Source organism: Dromaius novaehollandiae, chromosome 1 (assembly GCF_036370855.1).
Source record: "Dromaius novaehollandiae isolate bDroNov1 chromosome 1, bDroNov1.hap1, whole genome shotgun sequence".
Taxonomy (NCBI): domain Eukaryota; kingdom Metazoa; phylum Chordata; class Aves; order Casuariiformes; family Dromaiidae; genus Dromaius; species Dromaius novaehollandiae.
In genome coordinates this window covers 24143722-24160305 of record NC_088098.1, presented here as the reverse complement: position 1 = coordinate 24160305, position 16584 = coordinate 24143722, and the positions used below count along the sequence as shown (strand labels likewise).

General features: G+C 40.7%; 1 protein-coding gene across 3 annotated transcripts in view; it reads left to right on the top strand.

The window, feature by feature from the left end:
- The window catches only part of ST7 (suppression of tumorigenicity 7), a 158879-nt gene that overhangs the window by 125962 nt on the left and 16333 nt on the right, over positions 1 to 16584 (top strand). For all 3 annotated transcript variants that reach the window (XM_064507367.1, XM_026097345.2, XM_026097346.2), the window contains exons 10-11: positions 3119 to 3191; positions 4739 to 4841. In XM_064507367.1, coding sequence (XP_064363437.1) covers positions 3119 to 3191; positions 4739 to 4841 — 176 coding nt within the window. The remainder of the gene's footprint in view (positions 1 to 3118; positions 3192 to 4738; positions 4842 to 16584) is intronic.

Sequence of the window (16584 nt, the reverse complement as noted above, 5' to 3'; positions counted from 1 at the left end):
TTACATTCACTACATGATATTATCCTTTCTGTGAGCTGAGCAAGCTCTGTCCTAAAATTAGCTATTCTGTTTGCCCCATTATGCTACCTGGATACCTGCCCCAAACCTTGACTTCTTAGAAAACTTCTTTTAGTCTCCAACCTAAATTTAATTCTGGACTGTTTGCTCTTCTGTCAACATTGTCCTTTACGTAAACAGCCCTTCTCCTTTCCTCGTGTTCCAGGGCATAAGGAACAGCTGTATCTTCTCTCAAACCTTATTCATTTGGTTTGTTACAAAAACGATCCAGAGTCTTTTTGTTTACTTTTGTTGTTCTTGACCATGGACGATCAGATTTGAACATAAAATTCCCTTGAAAAATCCTTCTCCTTCTGCAGCAATGACTAAGGTGGTGTGCCTGACTAAGGGAAGCCTTGCCTCACATTGCTACGTTTCCCTTCTTCCCAGATGCCAGCAGTTCACAGTGGATCGTGCTGCAGCCCATATACCTAGATTCTTCTCAGCTGTTTGCAGCTTAGGAGCACTTACTTCCTAGCAGTTGTTCTTGTTTGTGATAGTGTGTTAACATGTTTAGCCCAGTGTCAAGCTCAGTTCCTTCTGTATGATATCTTAGTGTCTTCTGTTCTGTGCCGCCCTAGCCAAGAATTGTAATGTCTGTCAGAGCTTGGTCCATATAACTTTCACTGACATACACCATTCAAGAATCAATGATCCGGAAACTAGCCATCATGCATGTTGTTTTGGGATTTTTGTATTGAGTGCTCTCATGGCTTCAGCCTCATGAATTATGTATTAATGGCTGAATTGCCATTTTCTTGCTGGCATTCTGGCTTTTGCTGGCATACCTGCTTCCTTTGATAAAAAATGAGCAGGCAGCTTTCATTGGCATAACTGATTTTCTTCTGCTATGTCAGAAATGTCCACTAGACCTCTTAATTCTTCCTAGTTTTCAGCTTCTTCAGACATTGAAAAGTGAGGAGGTACTGTCACTGCATTATTCGAAGAAGTCTGGGCAAACGTTCTTCTTAATACTCCTTTTTTTATGTGGAGTTTGCCTGGGAAAACATATTTCCAGGGATTCCTAGGTAACAGAGCTACCTCTTGTTCTGCGTCATTCATAAAAATTTTGTGAAGGTCAGATCCTGAACCAACTGAAGTCATTGATACAGGACTAGATTTGGACTGACAGATGGGAAAATATTTCCCATGAGGTATTGCTGGATTGGTGACCCAGAGAAACGTTTTACAAGTAAGGGGAAAATATGGTATCCTACTGACTAATTGAAAACTATGTAAATCACTGCTGGTTATTTTTTTTTCCTTTTCCATTCAGAAGGATACTCTATCTTTCACTCTATTTATGATTTGATAATAAAATTTGTACTGAAAGACAGAGATGGGATGTTCTGAGAAAGATCACTTGTATTTAGTGGAAATAGACTTTAACCTACAGTATTAAGGAAAACCTGGTATAAATAGGGTTATTGGAGGTGCTTATAAATGACAGGAGGAGAAAACATTTAAAGTGTTCTCAGGTATGTTTCTGTAGCTTCCATTAGTGTAGTAATTAACATATTCATCACCCAGACTGCCCTGCATGCTGTTGATGTTAATTACTTCAGTCACTTCAATTATATAGTCTGGCAACATTATAGTTGGAATATATTATAGGTGAGCCTCCAATAAGATCTTTACATTTCATGCTTGAAGTACAGCTGCATAAAAAAACAATATAGAGAATTTAACAGGTAGCTTTTTTAAAGTGCTTAAGTCATTCTGACAGTGTTATCTGTCTAACAGAAAGCATTCTGCTTCGTTGCACACTGGTTGTTAATAAGTGAGGAGTGGTGACCAGTGAGATGACTTACTTGTTCTCTTTAACTCCTTTTAGGAGCCCTGTCTTGCAAGGCACAGGGGTTCGATAGATCACAAGCTTCTCTTAATGCCTAGCGTTACCAAGCCATACCATAAATCATCACTGTTCATCTTCCTGATTGCTTTTAATAACAAACACAGGGATAAATAGTTTCTTAAAACAATATTCCAGTTGGCCGTCCTCCACTCTTACAGGAGGCCTAGTCCAGTGCCTTGAATTTAGTATGCAAATTGTATTTCAGGTGATGTAGATACAATAGGAAGCCATAACATTATCTCAGGGCACAATGCTTCCTATCACTTACTAGTTCATTGGTAGCAGGCAGTGTGCAGAAGTGTTTGTAGAATCCAGCACTTAACAGTTACATGAAAGAAAAAGAAAACCTTATCTTTAGCTTTTTATCTTAAATCTTTTAAATGCCAGAATGTCTCAGGCACTATATAATATGTGCCTGTTAGATTACTAATGTGGAAATCAGTTCTTTTACATTATAGTGGAAATAAATCTATTGCCAAAGTCTGTTAAGCAGCATTTATTTCTACCCTTTGGACACTTTGTGCCAATATGGTAGTAGAAAGCAAATATAAATAAAGTTGAACTAATGGATTAAGTCAGGTTTATGGCTGCTTAGTGTCTCTGGAACAGCATAAAATGGCCAGAGACTGACTGGTGAATATTTTGGTCCAAGATTCCCATAAGAAGCAAAACACATTATTTTACTGTTAATCTTTAACTGCAATAAATTTATTGGTTGTTTGCTTGCATGTCAAATCCATTATTACTTACATAGCTGCTTAGCATGTATAACTGCCATGTATTTATATTAAACTGCTTCCAAGTGAAAATAAGTGAAGGGAATAAGATTGCCCTCACCTATTTCTTATTTCCTGAACTATGGAAAAATTCATGTTTTCTAGGTTACCTGTGCATTTATGTATGAAGTAATGAATTCTTTAATTATATCCCTGTAATGTCAGTCTTTGAATTAGTTCTCTAATTAACTCAGTTGCTGCTTAAATAGCAGTTCCAGTGATCATTACTTGGATATAAATCTAAAATCCATGTGACATGGGATTACAAGTCCAAGATCAGAGTATACTCAAGTCACTTTACAATTTTGTGCATCCCATTTTTTAGTGATTTTTTTATAAATGCATAGTGTGTTGAAGTATCAGTCAAACATTTCTCTTTCTGCAGGCTTTTAAGGGTTCAGATGTTTACTTTTTTCTTTCTTTTCGACAGATATAAGCTTACCAAAATCAGCAACAATATGTTACACAGCTGCATTGCTCAAAGCCAGAGCTGTCTCTGACAAGTAAGTGCATAAGAACCACTGTCCAGCAAAAAACCTGATTTAACTGAAGATTTCTCTTAGCTGATATGCTGAGCCCACACCCTAACAATCTTCTGGGATAGCAGGAGAATTGTGTCCTGCAGTAAATTCACAAAATGACTTTATGTATAAGAAGAATTTGTATTGACCAAACATTGCACTTCAGATATCACCGAAGAAGAAAAGAAGAGAAATAGCATAAATTCAGTTCGTGTTTTGGTTTTATGTATACTATCTGGGGAACAGTGCCTTCCTAGGTAGTATAATGAAGATGCAACTAAAAGGTGCTGTGTGGCTGAACATCTTCACTTTGTATAAAACTGACCCCCAAAAGGTAATACATAAATGTGGATACAGTGGTAGCAATGTTATTCTGCAGGCGCTGTCAGAAGACTGTGCATCTACTTAAATAGCAGCAGGTGGATTTAGCATTATTATGTCAGGGCTTCTGACAGGTAGATGGTGCTCATATTTTTAGAGACACCAGTATCTGCTCATTCCTGTTATGTTTTTCTATTGGGTCTCAACCTTCCAAGGTGCTGAGCACATCTACTTGATGCCAGTGGACTTAAGAGCATTGGCCCACTTTGAAAGATTGCTCAGATCCTTGCGAGATGGAGCCCAAAGATCCGCATTCTGCTCTCAGGTGCCTTCACACAAATCCCAGGCAGGAGTTGTGTCTGTGCACCTGAGGGTCGAATGCCTCCCTAAAGTAGGAAAGCAAGTAGAGTGGAAAGCCGTTTTCTGAACTGACATCCTGACAGTTTTTGCTTTTAAAGTGTATGTACACATCAAGATCTAAGTAATTTTCTTTCATTCTTTTTATCCTGTAGATCGCCAGTACCTACTGCAACATCTTTCCTCCCTACACAGCGACTCCAGCTTGGGAGGGCAGGGCTAAGGTTGTCACAGCTTTCCCTGTGGTGTCTGCCTGCCAAGTACAGCTCTGGAGTTAGCCGTGGGGTGTGAGGTGAGAAAGAGATTGCATGGTCTGGTTTTTCATTCACTGGGGCAGATGATTTGCCCACAGTTTGGGCATGCTACCCTCAATGGTGCTGTGGCCAGTAGACCACCCGCTACTGCTGCTGCATCGTGCTTCCATCCCAACCTGACCCAGGGGCATTGGGTTGGGAACCTCCCTAAAACCTTCCCAAATCTGTTTTTAATAGAAACTCTTCAACAATTATTTGGCACTGGGTTTTTTTGCTTTTCTTTTTTCTGCAATTTCAGCCTTGAATATGCCCCCCTAGAAAGATACCTAGAGCAAATTCAGATTAGTGACAGAGAAAGTACTGACTATTTGAACTGACTTCCTGCTATGATTAGATGCAAACACGCTTTCCACTTCTGCTGGGATTTTCATTGGCCTTGACGTAATAGGTCACTCGGAGTTTCCACTTACTATGGAAGTTTGGAGAGCATAGGAAATTGACTCAGTCTGGTTACATGGGCCCATGGTCTAGATTCCTTTTCTGACTTTTACTTGCTAACATTTCTGACCTAATGTGTTTGTGTCTTTGCTTTTGTAGATTTTCTCCAGAGGCTGCCTCAAGGCGAGGGCTGAGTACAGCAGAGATGAATGCAGTAGAAGCTATTCACAGAGCAGTAGAATTTAATCCACATGTGCCAAAAGTGAGTATGGAGAAAACGTTGTTGCAGAGTTAATACCGCTGAAGACCTGACTCCTGATTTTTGTGTTAGATTAACAAGTTGATGTTGTGGAATTGGGAGCAAAAAATGGGGAGGGAAGGAAGCTGATAGCATGCACAGTTTTTTTCATCTGGGATTTCACATTAAGTGCCTTCTGCTATGGACCTTGAAATTTGAAATTTTAGCTGAAGTGAGTCTTCTGTTGTGAGCAACGATTACATACTGGATTGGGGCAGTAGGCATCACCAGAGGCTGTTACAGGACAGAAGTCTACATAGAGACAGATTATTCTTTATACAGTAGCCTTAAAAGATATAGCGTATTTTCTGTGTTTTGAAGATTGTACGTAAGAATGTATTTTCAGCATGGTATACAAAGGAACCTAGGTTTGGAGTTCCTGGTATGCTTCATATAAATTGCATTAGTAACTCCTTATGCAGCACCCTTTCAATAAGCTCTGAAAACTTAAAGCTTATGGATGAAGAATCACTGAAACTACAAAGTTCAGTAAGAAAACAGATTTATGTTCCAGTTCTCTAATCCCCTCCCTGGACACCTATCACAGCAATAAGAATCTTGCCTCCTGGCTACTAGGGGCTAATGTTTTTTATTATTTTCTCACCTGTTACTCGGTACTGCAGTGTGTAGGTTCATGGTAAAGAAAGGCAAATTAAAGGCAGATGCTTTTTCACCCTCAGAGATCTGCCTCCGCACCTCAGCCCCCAAACCTATTGCTGTGTCCAGTATTGCCCTCTGAAAGCAAGCAGCCTCCACCGGGGGGCGGAAGAGTGAGGTGTGTTAAAACAGGGACCCTACACATCAGTTACAGTTGAACACCAAGTTTGGTCCAAAAAATAAATCTCTTCCATGGGTACATATGTATGGCAGAAAGTTCTTTCCCATGTATGTCAGGAATTAAACATTTTCTCTGTAAGGTATACCTCTTATGCCAGCCACTAAATAGCATGGTTTAGCTATCTGAAAGTTGGGCTATTTTTTAACAAAATCATCTAGGCTTCCTCTACAGGCAGTGGAAAGAAGGAACTACCTTAGACATCTCCTGTATACAGACTTTCCCTTCAAGGTGCCTCTCTCTGCATTGACTATGAAAGGAGCAACTTTTTTCAAATAAATGCCTGACTTTTAGACAACAAGATTTAGGTGAGATGAGTGCCTTTGTATTATTAGCTGATCTCTACTCTTGCACCAAGCTGTTTAGAAGATACTAAGTACAGTTTGGTTCCAGAACTGATCCCGAGGAACGGTTTTACTTTCTCCATCCCCATAGGTTTTTGATCCAATGCAATCATTGATATTTCTTTTCTAGCTGGTTGCCTGTTTACCTCTCCATTCCAGTCCTACTCTGGGTGAAACTTTCCATATGTTTTACTGAAGCCCAGACAGAGTACTATATGCTTTCTGTCTTTAAAAAGGAGAAAAAAAAAAGTGGGGGATTATGTCGCAAAGCAAAGATATCAGTTTAGCCTGGCATGAGCTGCCCTTGGGAGCTTATTCTGTTTTCCTCACTTAGCTGCATGCTTTTGGTCATTCTTTCCTTCAATAGCTTTTCTAATGGTTTGCACACTAATGGGTCCCTATTAACACACATTTTTCCCCTCCTTATTAAATAAGCGGTATTGCATTTACTTTTCTCATTACAGGATCACTTGATTCTGGATGTGGATTTTTGTTTTAAGTCATTAGTGCCAGCCTGGCTACTTGCAGGGCCAGTTCTTTCACTGTTCAGCGATGGAGATTACTGACTGCAGTGGTTTCCACTTCTGTATGCATTCCTAATGCTCATCCTGCTGTTGTCCCCATGTTCAACATTACCATGAAACTGAGGCTAAGTCTTCATTTACTACCTTCCTCCTTGCTCTGTTTTCTGTTTATACTTATCAGCCTTCACTGCCTTTGCAAAATCTGATTTAGTTTAAGCTGCAGTTAGCCTGTAACTTCTGTGCTTTCAGAGCTCCAAGATACTGCTTTGCTTGCAGATCAGTCTTTTTATCCATCCCTTGCGACCCTCTGCTCACTCCCCAATTTCTGTTTAGGTGACTGTTAATTAAAAGGCTGAATCTCCCTTTCCAACAGGTAGCCCCATCTGTGGAATGCAAATTCCATGTTATTTTTTCTGTTTTTGATTTAAAGAAACTTCAGTCCTTGCCTCATTTAAGTTCCTGAGCTTTTCAGTCCAGTTCACATCATTAATTGATTCCCCCAGTTTTCAGAGTCTGTACATTTGAAATTGAAAACCTTTGTGAGATGTATAAATTATCAGTATAATGAGGTGGTAAAGGAAGCAGACCAAGGTGTGGGGGGGAATTACTTCATATTTTAACATTAAAACAGTGTAGCCTAATACAGATTAACATACAGCACTGCTAATTTCACACGCATGTTCTTTCTTCTATTTGCCAAAGGATATTAAGGTGGCAATAATGTATTTGTGGTTATAATTTATGCAGAGTATGGATATTACACCTCAATTTCCAGCTCAATTATGACTGAAGTCATACCCAGTTTGTTTTTAAATGGAGATAAGTTTTAGCCAGCAGCATCACAAAATATCTAACAATGTTACAAAACTGATAGGTCTTCAAAGCTTACTTAGGATTTACACACTGTAATGAGTCTCTTGTTCAGACTGAGGAAAAAATAAATTACAAAGTTGACAAATTATTTAAAGCATTTACAAAGTTCCTAGCAGAAGGCTTGAAAATAGGGAACTACTATAATATTAAAGAGAAAACTGTATATATACTATTAAGATGAAAACTTAAACAGTTCAATATATTTCTGTTTTGTCTTAGAATGAAGTTTTGCCATTTTCAGTGCAAATCATTATAGTTTAGAATCATCACATGAAAAGGCTGTTACTACGTTCTGCATTTTAGAGACATTTAACTGGAAATAGCAAATCTTTGCTAATGAGATTGTGAGACTGTGGGAAGGCAGTGAACACAATCTGAACACCTTTATAGATGTTGCTGAGCTGGACTTAGCAATAAGGGGCTACTATTGTGGCCTAATACAGGATTGTGTAAAACAAACACTGGGTTCTTACAATGCTGTTATTTTCCCTAAAAGATGTATAGCCAGATTCCAGTCCTGTGCTCCATAATGATGTTGCAGATGTCAGATATTCTTCTTAAACATTCCTTAACATAATTCAGAGATGTAGGAATCCTTTAAGAAGAAGCATTTTTAAATATCCCAGATTCTCATTGTTATACGGAGGTGAGAAACCCTGCAAAAACACGTACCTTCCACATAGAAGTCAGCGTGTATGCATGATTCCAGGAGTCCTCTCAATATGTATGTACTCAGTGCCTATGTAAAGGTGTTGGCAAAAGAAGATGGAACTACAGTTACTGGTGTACTGAAAATCATTCTAATAAGTAAATACTTTCATTATCCATTATAAGTGGTTTTGAGTGCAAAGGAACTGGCCATCCTTAGATCTAAAAGATAAGGATAATAGAAAAGGCTAGTAAACAGTCTGGCTGTGGAACTTTGTCTCATTATTAGTTGTGAATCTGATTTGCATACTTGTAAGCAAATGGACAAAATCAGATTTCTTCTCTAGAAAATATTGGAATTCTCTGAATATTGACAATGAAAATACAGAAATATTCAAATATTGGCTGTTTTCTGTGATGTGCACCCTATTTCATTGTTACTAGATGGTTGCTCATCATCTTGGTTTTTCTTTTGTGTCTACACAAAAATGTCTTTTACAGAGATGTAATATGGCTGATAATATTTCTTCAGGCAGTCACCCTTCCAGCAGTTAATCTTCTTTTAACAGTTTATCTTGCCACAGGGTGGTCTTCTATTTTTGGGTACATTTCATTAACAGTTACTTCTCAGAGATCAGTCCAGTAAGCATCAGCCATAGGTTGTTAAATTCTCATTGTTTTGGGATTACACTGAAGCCAAGATGTGACACATGGAGATATCGGAGCTAGGTTTAGATGAACAAAGGCAGCACAGAGCTCAGCACAGTCTGCCAAATCTATCCAAGAAGCTGGGCATACACTAGAGCTGTTCACCAGTGTTGACCTGGCTGTGTTGTTTCTGGAAGCTGAGCTGTGTAGTGTAAGGCTAGCTCAGGTGCATGAACTGTAATCCCATTCTTGACTGCAGTGGAAGTGTACCCACTGTCAAACTAATCATGACTTCTCATTCTGAAGATACCTTATACCTATAAAAAGCATTCTCTGTGCTTGAGAGCTGCGTAATTTTTTCAGCTGTACCAGAAAAATACCCAGTAAAAGATATTACCTGTATCTACAGACTTTGTCCTATTTATGTTATTGGAACATTCCAGCTACAGCAAATTGTGGTTTTATACTTTGGCGGAGATTGGCACTGTAAAAAGAAAGCACTTGGACAGCCAGAGTATTTTCAGAGTTCTTTTTAGGAGGAAAAAAAAGGTACCGATAAGAAATGAAGCCAGCAGTGCATCAGGAAAGAGAACAAAGCAAAGAGCTGTAAACTTCACGAAGAGAAGAATCACAACAAATTGTATCACTTGTTTGTCCCACAATTCTGGCCTGGAGATCTTAATTATCTTCATTCAACCCTTCGGGGCCATACTCTTTCTCTAACTCTCACTTCCTGTATATTATCTTGAACCACAGAATGGTTGAGGTTGAAAGGCACCTTTAGAGAACATCTAGTCCAACCCCCCTGCTCAAGCAGGGTCACCTAGAGCAGACTGCCCAGGACCATGTCCACACATCTTTTGAATATCTCCAAGAATGGAGAGTCCACAGGCTCCCTGGGCAACCTGTTCCAGTGCTCAGTCACCCTCAGAATAAAAAAGTTTTTCTTTAGATTCAGACAGAAATTTCCTGTGTTTCAATTTGTGCCCAGTGCCTCTTGTCCTTCACTGAGCACCACTGAAAAGAGTCTGGCCCCATTTTCTTTACACCCTCCGTTCAGATATTTATACACATAACAGGATCCCCTGTCAGTCTTTTCTTCTCCAGCCTAAACAGTCCCAGCTCTCTCAGCCTTTCCTCATATCAGAGATGCTCCAGTCCCTTAATCATCTTAGTAGCCCTTCACTGGACTCACTCCAGTAGCTCCAAACATATTTCTCTTATACTGTGGAGCCCAGAACTGGACCCACCACTCCAGGTGTGGCTTCACCATGGCTGAGTAGAGGGGGAGGATTACCTCTCTCGGCCTACTGGCAATGCTCTTCCTTATGCAGTCCAGGATACCATTGGCCGCCTTTGCCACAAGAGCACACTGCTGGCTCATGGTCAACTTCAGCTGTTCAGTTGAAATGCCAATGAATTGCTCATCAGCTTTTCTCTTTGCTTCTTTTTGGTGTGAACGTATAAAGTGCCTGCATTTTATTCAAACATCTCTGTCTTAAATGATATTCTAGGGAGTAGTATACCTTTGTTTTAGTGTAGTGTCATGCACTGTAGAATGTTGGTCCCAAGGAAGCGTGCTGACACTGTCTGACAACGTGCTGTTCAGAAATTTAGGAGTTTAAAAACAAAGAGGTTTTGTTGCCAATTTATGACAAGTATCAGTGAAACAGTTGGGATATCTGTGTCATTCTAGAGGGATATGTATGGAAAAGAGTGTAGTACATCCTAGGTCATGGAGAATATATAATTTGTGGGGTTTATGGGAGAAAAAACAGAAGACTTTATCAATATTATGATGTTACGTTTGGAGCTTATATGTAATGCAGTTATCCCAAGCTAATGCTGATAAAATACTACAGCTGTTTCTGGGATGTTCCTCAATTCTGGAACACCCTTTCTGAACTGATTTGCAAGACTCCCTCCCTGCATTCAGACTCCCCCTGAAAAGCCCTGTCTCTTGTGTCGTTTGTAAGACATTAGCTATTCAGTAAAGTGAAAGGGGAGAGAAAACAGATGTAGGTCCATATATCTAATTGTTAAAAGTAACCCGGAAGTGTGCTGTGCACGTAGCTGTATGGGTTTGCTATGTAAGCCAAGGGTTTGAGATGGTCTAATGAGACTACCTGCTGAAGTCTGTGGCAATTTAATCAGACAACTTAAATATTGATATTATGTAAGTCCCAGTTTTGTGTGTAAACTGTTTCTTAAAAGGATGTAACCAACCATTAAGTTAAACACTTGCAAAGTTTTACCTGTTTTCTTTTTCATCCCTTCTCATTTCTTTCCTTTCTTCCTTCTTTTAATTTTTTGGGGGTAGAACTGTGTCTGAATGCTTGCATGTTTTCTAGTAAGTTGTAGTTGCTAATAGAAACAAATGATGCAAACAAATTTATATACCAGATGGGAAATGACTCTATTCTGCACACACCATGATATTACAGAGAAACTATTCCAGACATATTTAAGAGAGCTTTTAACTGTTAACTGAGATAGTGATTTGTTTTTTGTTTCTCTGGTAAAATGATGAAACTTCTTAATTACCATCAATCCAACAAGAATTTGTAAAGTGACCTAAAAGTGGCTTCTTTGTGCATGTAGCATCCAGTATTTTGGACCTGTTTTAAGCTTGCGCTGTTTATCCCACGGGGAGAAGGAGAGTTCCTGTTCAAATAGTGTAAACTTCTCATATTCTGGTCTGGAAGGGTGCTGTCACAGGTGCAGGAGGGACTATTTGCTTATTTGTAGCCTGAGCTGTAATTTCAGAGACAAATTGCACTTTTGAGGAAAGAAAGGAAACCTTTCTCAGATAGGTTGATTTATTTTATAAAAGGGCACTGAAGTAGTTCATTACATAGGGAATGCTTAAAGCACTCCCAGCAGAGGAGAATTAGTGTCCAGAGTGCTGTCAATACAAGAAAATAAATAATGCATATTCAACCAATTCAAGGAAGTAAGAGAAATATAAACTCTACTATGTTGCACTTCATGTGCGCCAGGAAATGTTTGCGCAGCACCTAATACAATAGGTTCTGTTTGCCCCTACTGTCATTATAGCAATGCAAGTAGTTTCCTTTGTCATCCTCCAAATGCTTATTAAAAAGTATATTCTCATAGGTGTACAGAATGGCTGTAGCTGAGGAATATCTGTTTATGTATTTGTTCATGGTTTTCGTATTACAATGTCATGTAACCAGCTCAGAAGCACTCTGTGAAAACACATGAAAAATGCAGTTTCTCTTTCTGTAGTTTTTTGTAATTCATAAAAGGTAAATTTTTGAGAGCAAAAAGTCTGGGGTAAGGAATGAGAGGGTCCAGAAAACAAAAAAGTCAACCACAAGAATCCAAACCCAAAAGAATGCAGTAGACAAGGGCTGGTAGAACCATCTCTTGAAGACAGAAATCATTGGACAACTTTAGTATTTGATCATAACTTGGTTAAGACTAGGTCATTCTGGCTGAAATTTTCTAGGTTGTCTTCTCTGGGCTGATTCTTTTGTAAGTGAAAATGATGGCTCCAGTTGGTATTATTGTTGCCTCAGCTAGAGAAGAAAACACATTATTTTACCGGGTTGCAAACAATTTTGTTTACCCTCTTTGGCGAACAACTAGTTCTTTACTTTAAAACAATGAGTAGACATTTTGTGGGGAGAAGGTCCTGTGTGTCTGAAATATTCCCTTGCTCGCCTGTTGAAAGCCCTGTTGCAGCCTATCCAAACTGCCAGCCAATCACAGTTAGCATGCTCAGGGAGGGCTTTTCAGAGCCCCTAAATTACTGTCCTGCATATCTCCTTACAGCTCTGTTGCCTAGGCTAATGTGGCTGTGCATGAGTCAGCGCAGTTATGATAGATGCCAGGACTATTGGGCCCAAGTCAGATTCTCACCATCATTGCAGTTCCTGGTTGCTGTAGATGCCAGAGCCAGCAACGTGTCTGTCCTGAGCTCTAGTGGCTGCCTGCTGCACCCAGGTAGCATAGGGGAGGGAAGCACCCGAATCAAATCCAGAGTGGACTTAAGCTTGCCTGGTGTACAGGAATAAAGAAACCTGGGAGAAGAAAGCAAACTGATTAGACTAAGTAGTGAGAACATCCAGGCAGTGATTTAACAAACCAGTTACTGAGAACCAGATAGCTGGATGGAGAAGAGCTGAAGGCAGCTGTGTAGTAACTGGGGCAGTTTGCATTGGGCATAATTAGGAGAGCTACAGCTTTCTATTATCCCTAGCAGCCCTACGCATGAAGACAGCCAAGGACTAGTTGGCAAGTAGACAACAGGAAAAAAAAGCCTGCTCAGCACAGACAGGGCAACTTGGAAAGACATTGGGTAGAGGGTCTCCCTGTTCCTGGCTTGGTAATTAAATTGCCTTTAGATGTCAGAGAGTTTAAAGCTGCCTACTCAGGAAGAAAAAACTAGCAGAAGAGGGAAAAAAAAGAGGAAGTGGTTGAAACTAAAAGGCAACTGGAAAGGGAAGAAAGAAATACGAAGCTGAGGGAAAGAAAGGGGTTGTTGTGTTGGCTGGACTTGGAGACCTGGAGGGAGAACAGAGGCAATAAGCTGTAGGACAGACCTGATGAGGAGGGAGATAATGAAAAGAATCTGAAGAGGAGGGGTGCGAAGAGAGAGCTGGGATCAGCCAGGCAAAGATTGAGGAGCAAGGAGTCATCATGATGATCTCTCCATGCTTCAGCACCTGTGTATTGTAATAGTAAGTATAGCTGCATGAGGCAGCTCAGGTTTGCATTGCGTAGGAGAGAGACCTTCAGAGGTTTTTTCTGAGGTAGGATCTTTGGAGAGCTCTGCCTGGGAGGGCACAGTGAAATATTGCACCCTTGTGATGGCCCTGTATTGTTTCTTGGTCTAGTTAAGCCTCTGGTCTAATTAAACCTCTGCATTCATCACTGAAGTACAACAACTGCAGTTCATTTATCCTCTAAAATAACTTCAGAGAGAGTGGAGATGTGTTGTGCATGCCATCTCTGCCTCTGTTACCAAACCCTGCCTCTGCACTGAAACCATGCTTGGGCTCAGAGCCCTGTCAGGCTGACGGAGGGCTCCAGTCTTCCCTGTGTATTCAAAGCATTTAAAAAGTAATGAAGTTTTATTCCTCCAATCAGGAAGATCAAGGTTGAATCCAAGAAAATGCAGGTGTATAAGGAGTTGCAGTTCAATATGGTATCTATCAAAATGTGTAGGTTGTTTTCTCCTAAAGCCAGATGGATTTAGTACTGTCATCGTTGTCTCCTGTCCTTCCTCTCATCTTTTTTTTTTGGTTACACTCATTTTTTCCAGTTTTTTTTACTGCTATGGTAGGGTCTTACATTTATATTTGTCTGTAAGAACAACACCCTAGTCTGGGTGGAGGCCTTTGGAACTATTATGGTATAAATACTCAAATTCCCACCTTGAAGTTGTTGATGGCTAAAGAGAAGACTGGGCCTGTCTACTATAGTGTCTTTGATTAAGTGCAATAGTAGTGTCTTGGAAACCATAAGCAGATAGCTTGTGGCTGATTTTTGTCTAAGAGCTAGAGATACGTATTTTGTTGCATGTAGAAGTCCATCAAGACATGTGGTTCGCATGTTACGTTAAGAGCGTGTGGACTACAGCTGGTTGTACAGTTTTTGACGAAAGATTTATTTCATTTAATTTCATTTCACTGGAATTTGCCTGTTTATTCAATGCAAAATGTTTCAGGGGAACCGTGTTGATTTCAGTAACAATCTGCCAGAAATGCAGCAAATTGCTGCGATTCAGCACTGCCTATCAAGTACCCCCATATCAGTAGCCTACCTGGCTTACAGCCATCCCATCCATTCATCTCCATAATAACCTGCTTCATGACCTGATAGGGGAATAAAACCTTGAATACCCCGGTCTGTGGTCCCTGGATCCGTATGATCCAAGGCTTTTAGATGTTAGATGTCCTCGGACTGCTTGGATTGAGTATACCAGAGATGGTTGCTCCAAGACAGCCCACTGACTGGAGTGCCTGGGACTCACGGGGCTTCCAGTGTTCCTGCTCACTCCTGGGGCTGGATAGAGAATAGTCATTCCATGTTACAGGGAAATCTGTTGCTTCTGGTTGGTGGCCTGACTTGGAGTGAATGCAAAGTTTGAAATCTCAGAATCACTGTAAAAGAGAATGGCCATTCTTTATCCAGCTGTAAACTTCATATAGATAAGAGCCCATTTTGGCAATCCCCAGCGTGAGGTGCTTCCTATCGGGGTGCCACAGGGGCCAGCAGCTCCCTGGAGGTAGGGATCTGGGAGCTGAGGGGGCTCCCTGGGCTGTCAGGGCAGGGGCCTCACCAGCGAGGGCCGGCACCGCCACCACCAAGTGAGACGAGCAGGACAGGAACGAGGCCAGAGCAGGCAGTGAGCTTGTGGCTCAGGGTGGGGGCTGAGGCCAGACCGGGAAGTCAGCCCATGGGTCAGGGTGGAGGCCCGGATCAGGGGGCCCACAGCTAGGCACAGACACAGCTGCAAGGCAGCAGGGCTGGAGCTCAGGGCAGGCCCCCCACAGTGGAGCCTCGGCTGAAAGCAGCTCCCATGGGGAGGGGTCGGCCAGCTCTGAGGCCCTTAGTGCTGTGTGCGAGCCTGTCCCTGCCGGCACCAAAGCAAGGGAGCCGCCCTCAGCTGTGCTGTCTCTGGTTGGCCCTGAGCCTTGGCAGCCAAATCTCCAAGAGGGGGCAAGCTCAAAGGGCCGTTACCCTCTCCTTGAAAGTACAGCAACACAAGAGTGGTATTATACTCTGTGATATCAAAACAATCCTAGTTTTCTTGGACAGCTATCTCTCTTCTTCCATAATATAACAATCAAGCTCTGTCTACAACTGGGTACCTTTTGGTAAACATTACTCCTGTTTAGGTAGGTTAAACAAATGGAGACCTTCAAGCATCCTCTCACAGAGCAGGCTCACCATTTCTTTGATTAGCTGTTTTCTGTACTTGTACAATGTGATCTTTTTGTTCCTGAGCGTGCATGATGAGACCCGTACAGAGTGTTCCAGATAAGGGCTCTCCGGGGCTACGTACAATTAGCATTCACTCTGGCAATACCTCCAGAATAAATTAGTTGACAGCTTTATGCCCAAAGGGTGAAACTGACCTTTGTGCATGAAACAAAGACTATTATGAGGCCTGAATGGGACTTGAGCCATCCATCAACTTTGTGTGGGCCTTCTTGAATATCACCAAACCAGATTAGAAGACTTAATTTTGTTTGGGAAAGTAGCTGTGATAGAGTAGTGAGGGAGGAGTGTTTACCATTTTTGATTTGAGGAACTTTTACAAATATCTTTTTTCTCCTGAAACTGAGAAAAATGCAGACTGAAAAAGTGGTTGTATATATCATCAGAAATGAGAGAGGACTAAGAATTATTTGCAAGTGTCAAGATATATCCTTCCATCAGATACTTCCACTTGATTTGTTTTTAATCATAAGCAGGTTACAAGCAATACATAAGAATCAATATAGCACATTTCAATACTAATGCTTCTGGAAATAGAACATTCCTTCCTGTTTTTTTTTCCTTCAGATATTTGGGGGTTTTGCTTTTTTTCCCTTTGTTTCAATTATTGTGACCTTACCTTCCCACTTTTTGAAAAAATATGGAGATGAGCTATGTTCTAAATTAATAAAATAGCAACTTGCAGCTCATGCAGCCATATTCCCTTATTTCTCTGCAAGATTGGCAGTTCCCTCCATCTTGTCAGCTCTTGATTTCATCCTTTCTGCCATTCTTAATTCCCCCTCAAACTGTCCTGCCAAATAAATTGCAGCTCCTTCCATTAATCCATTTGTTCTACAGCTCTCTCTGATGTTTCTAAAACC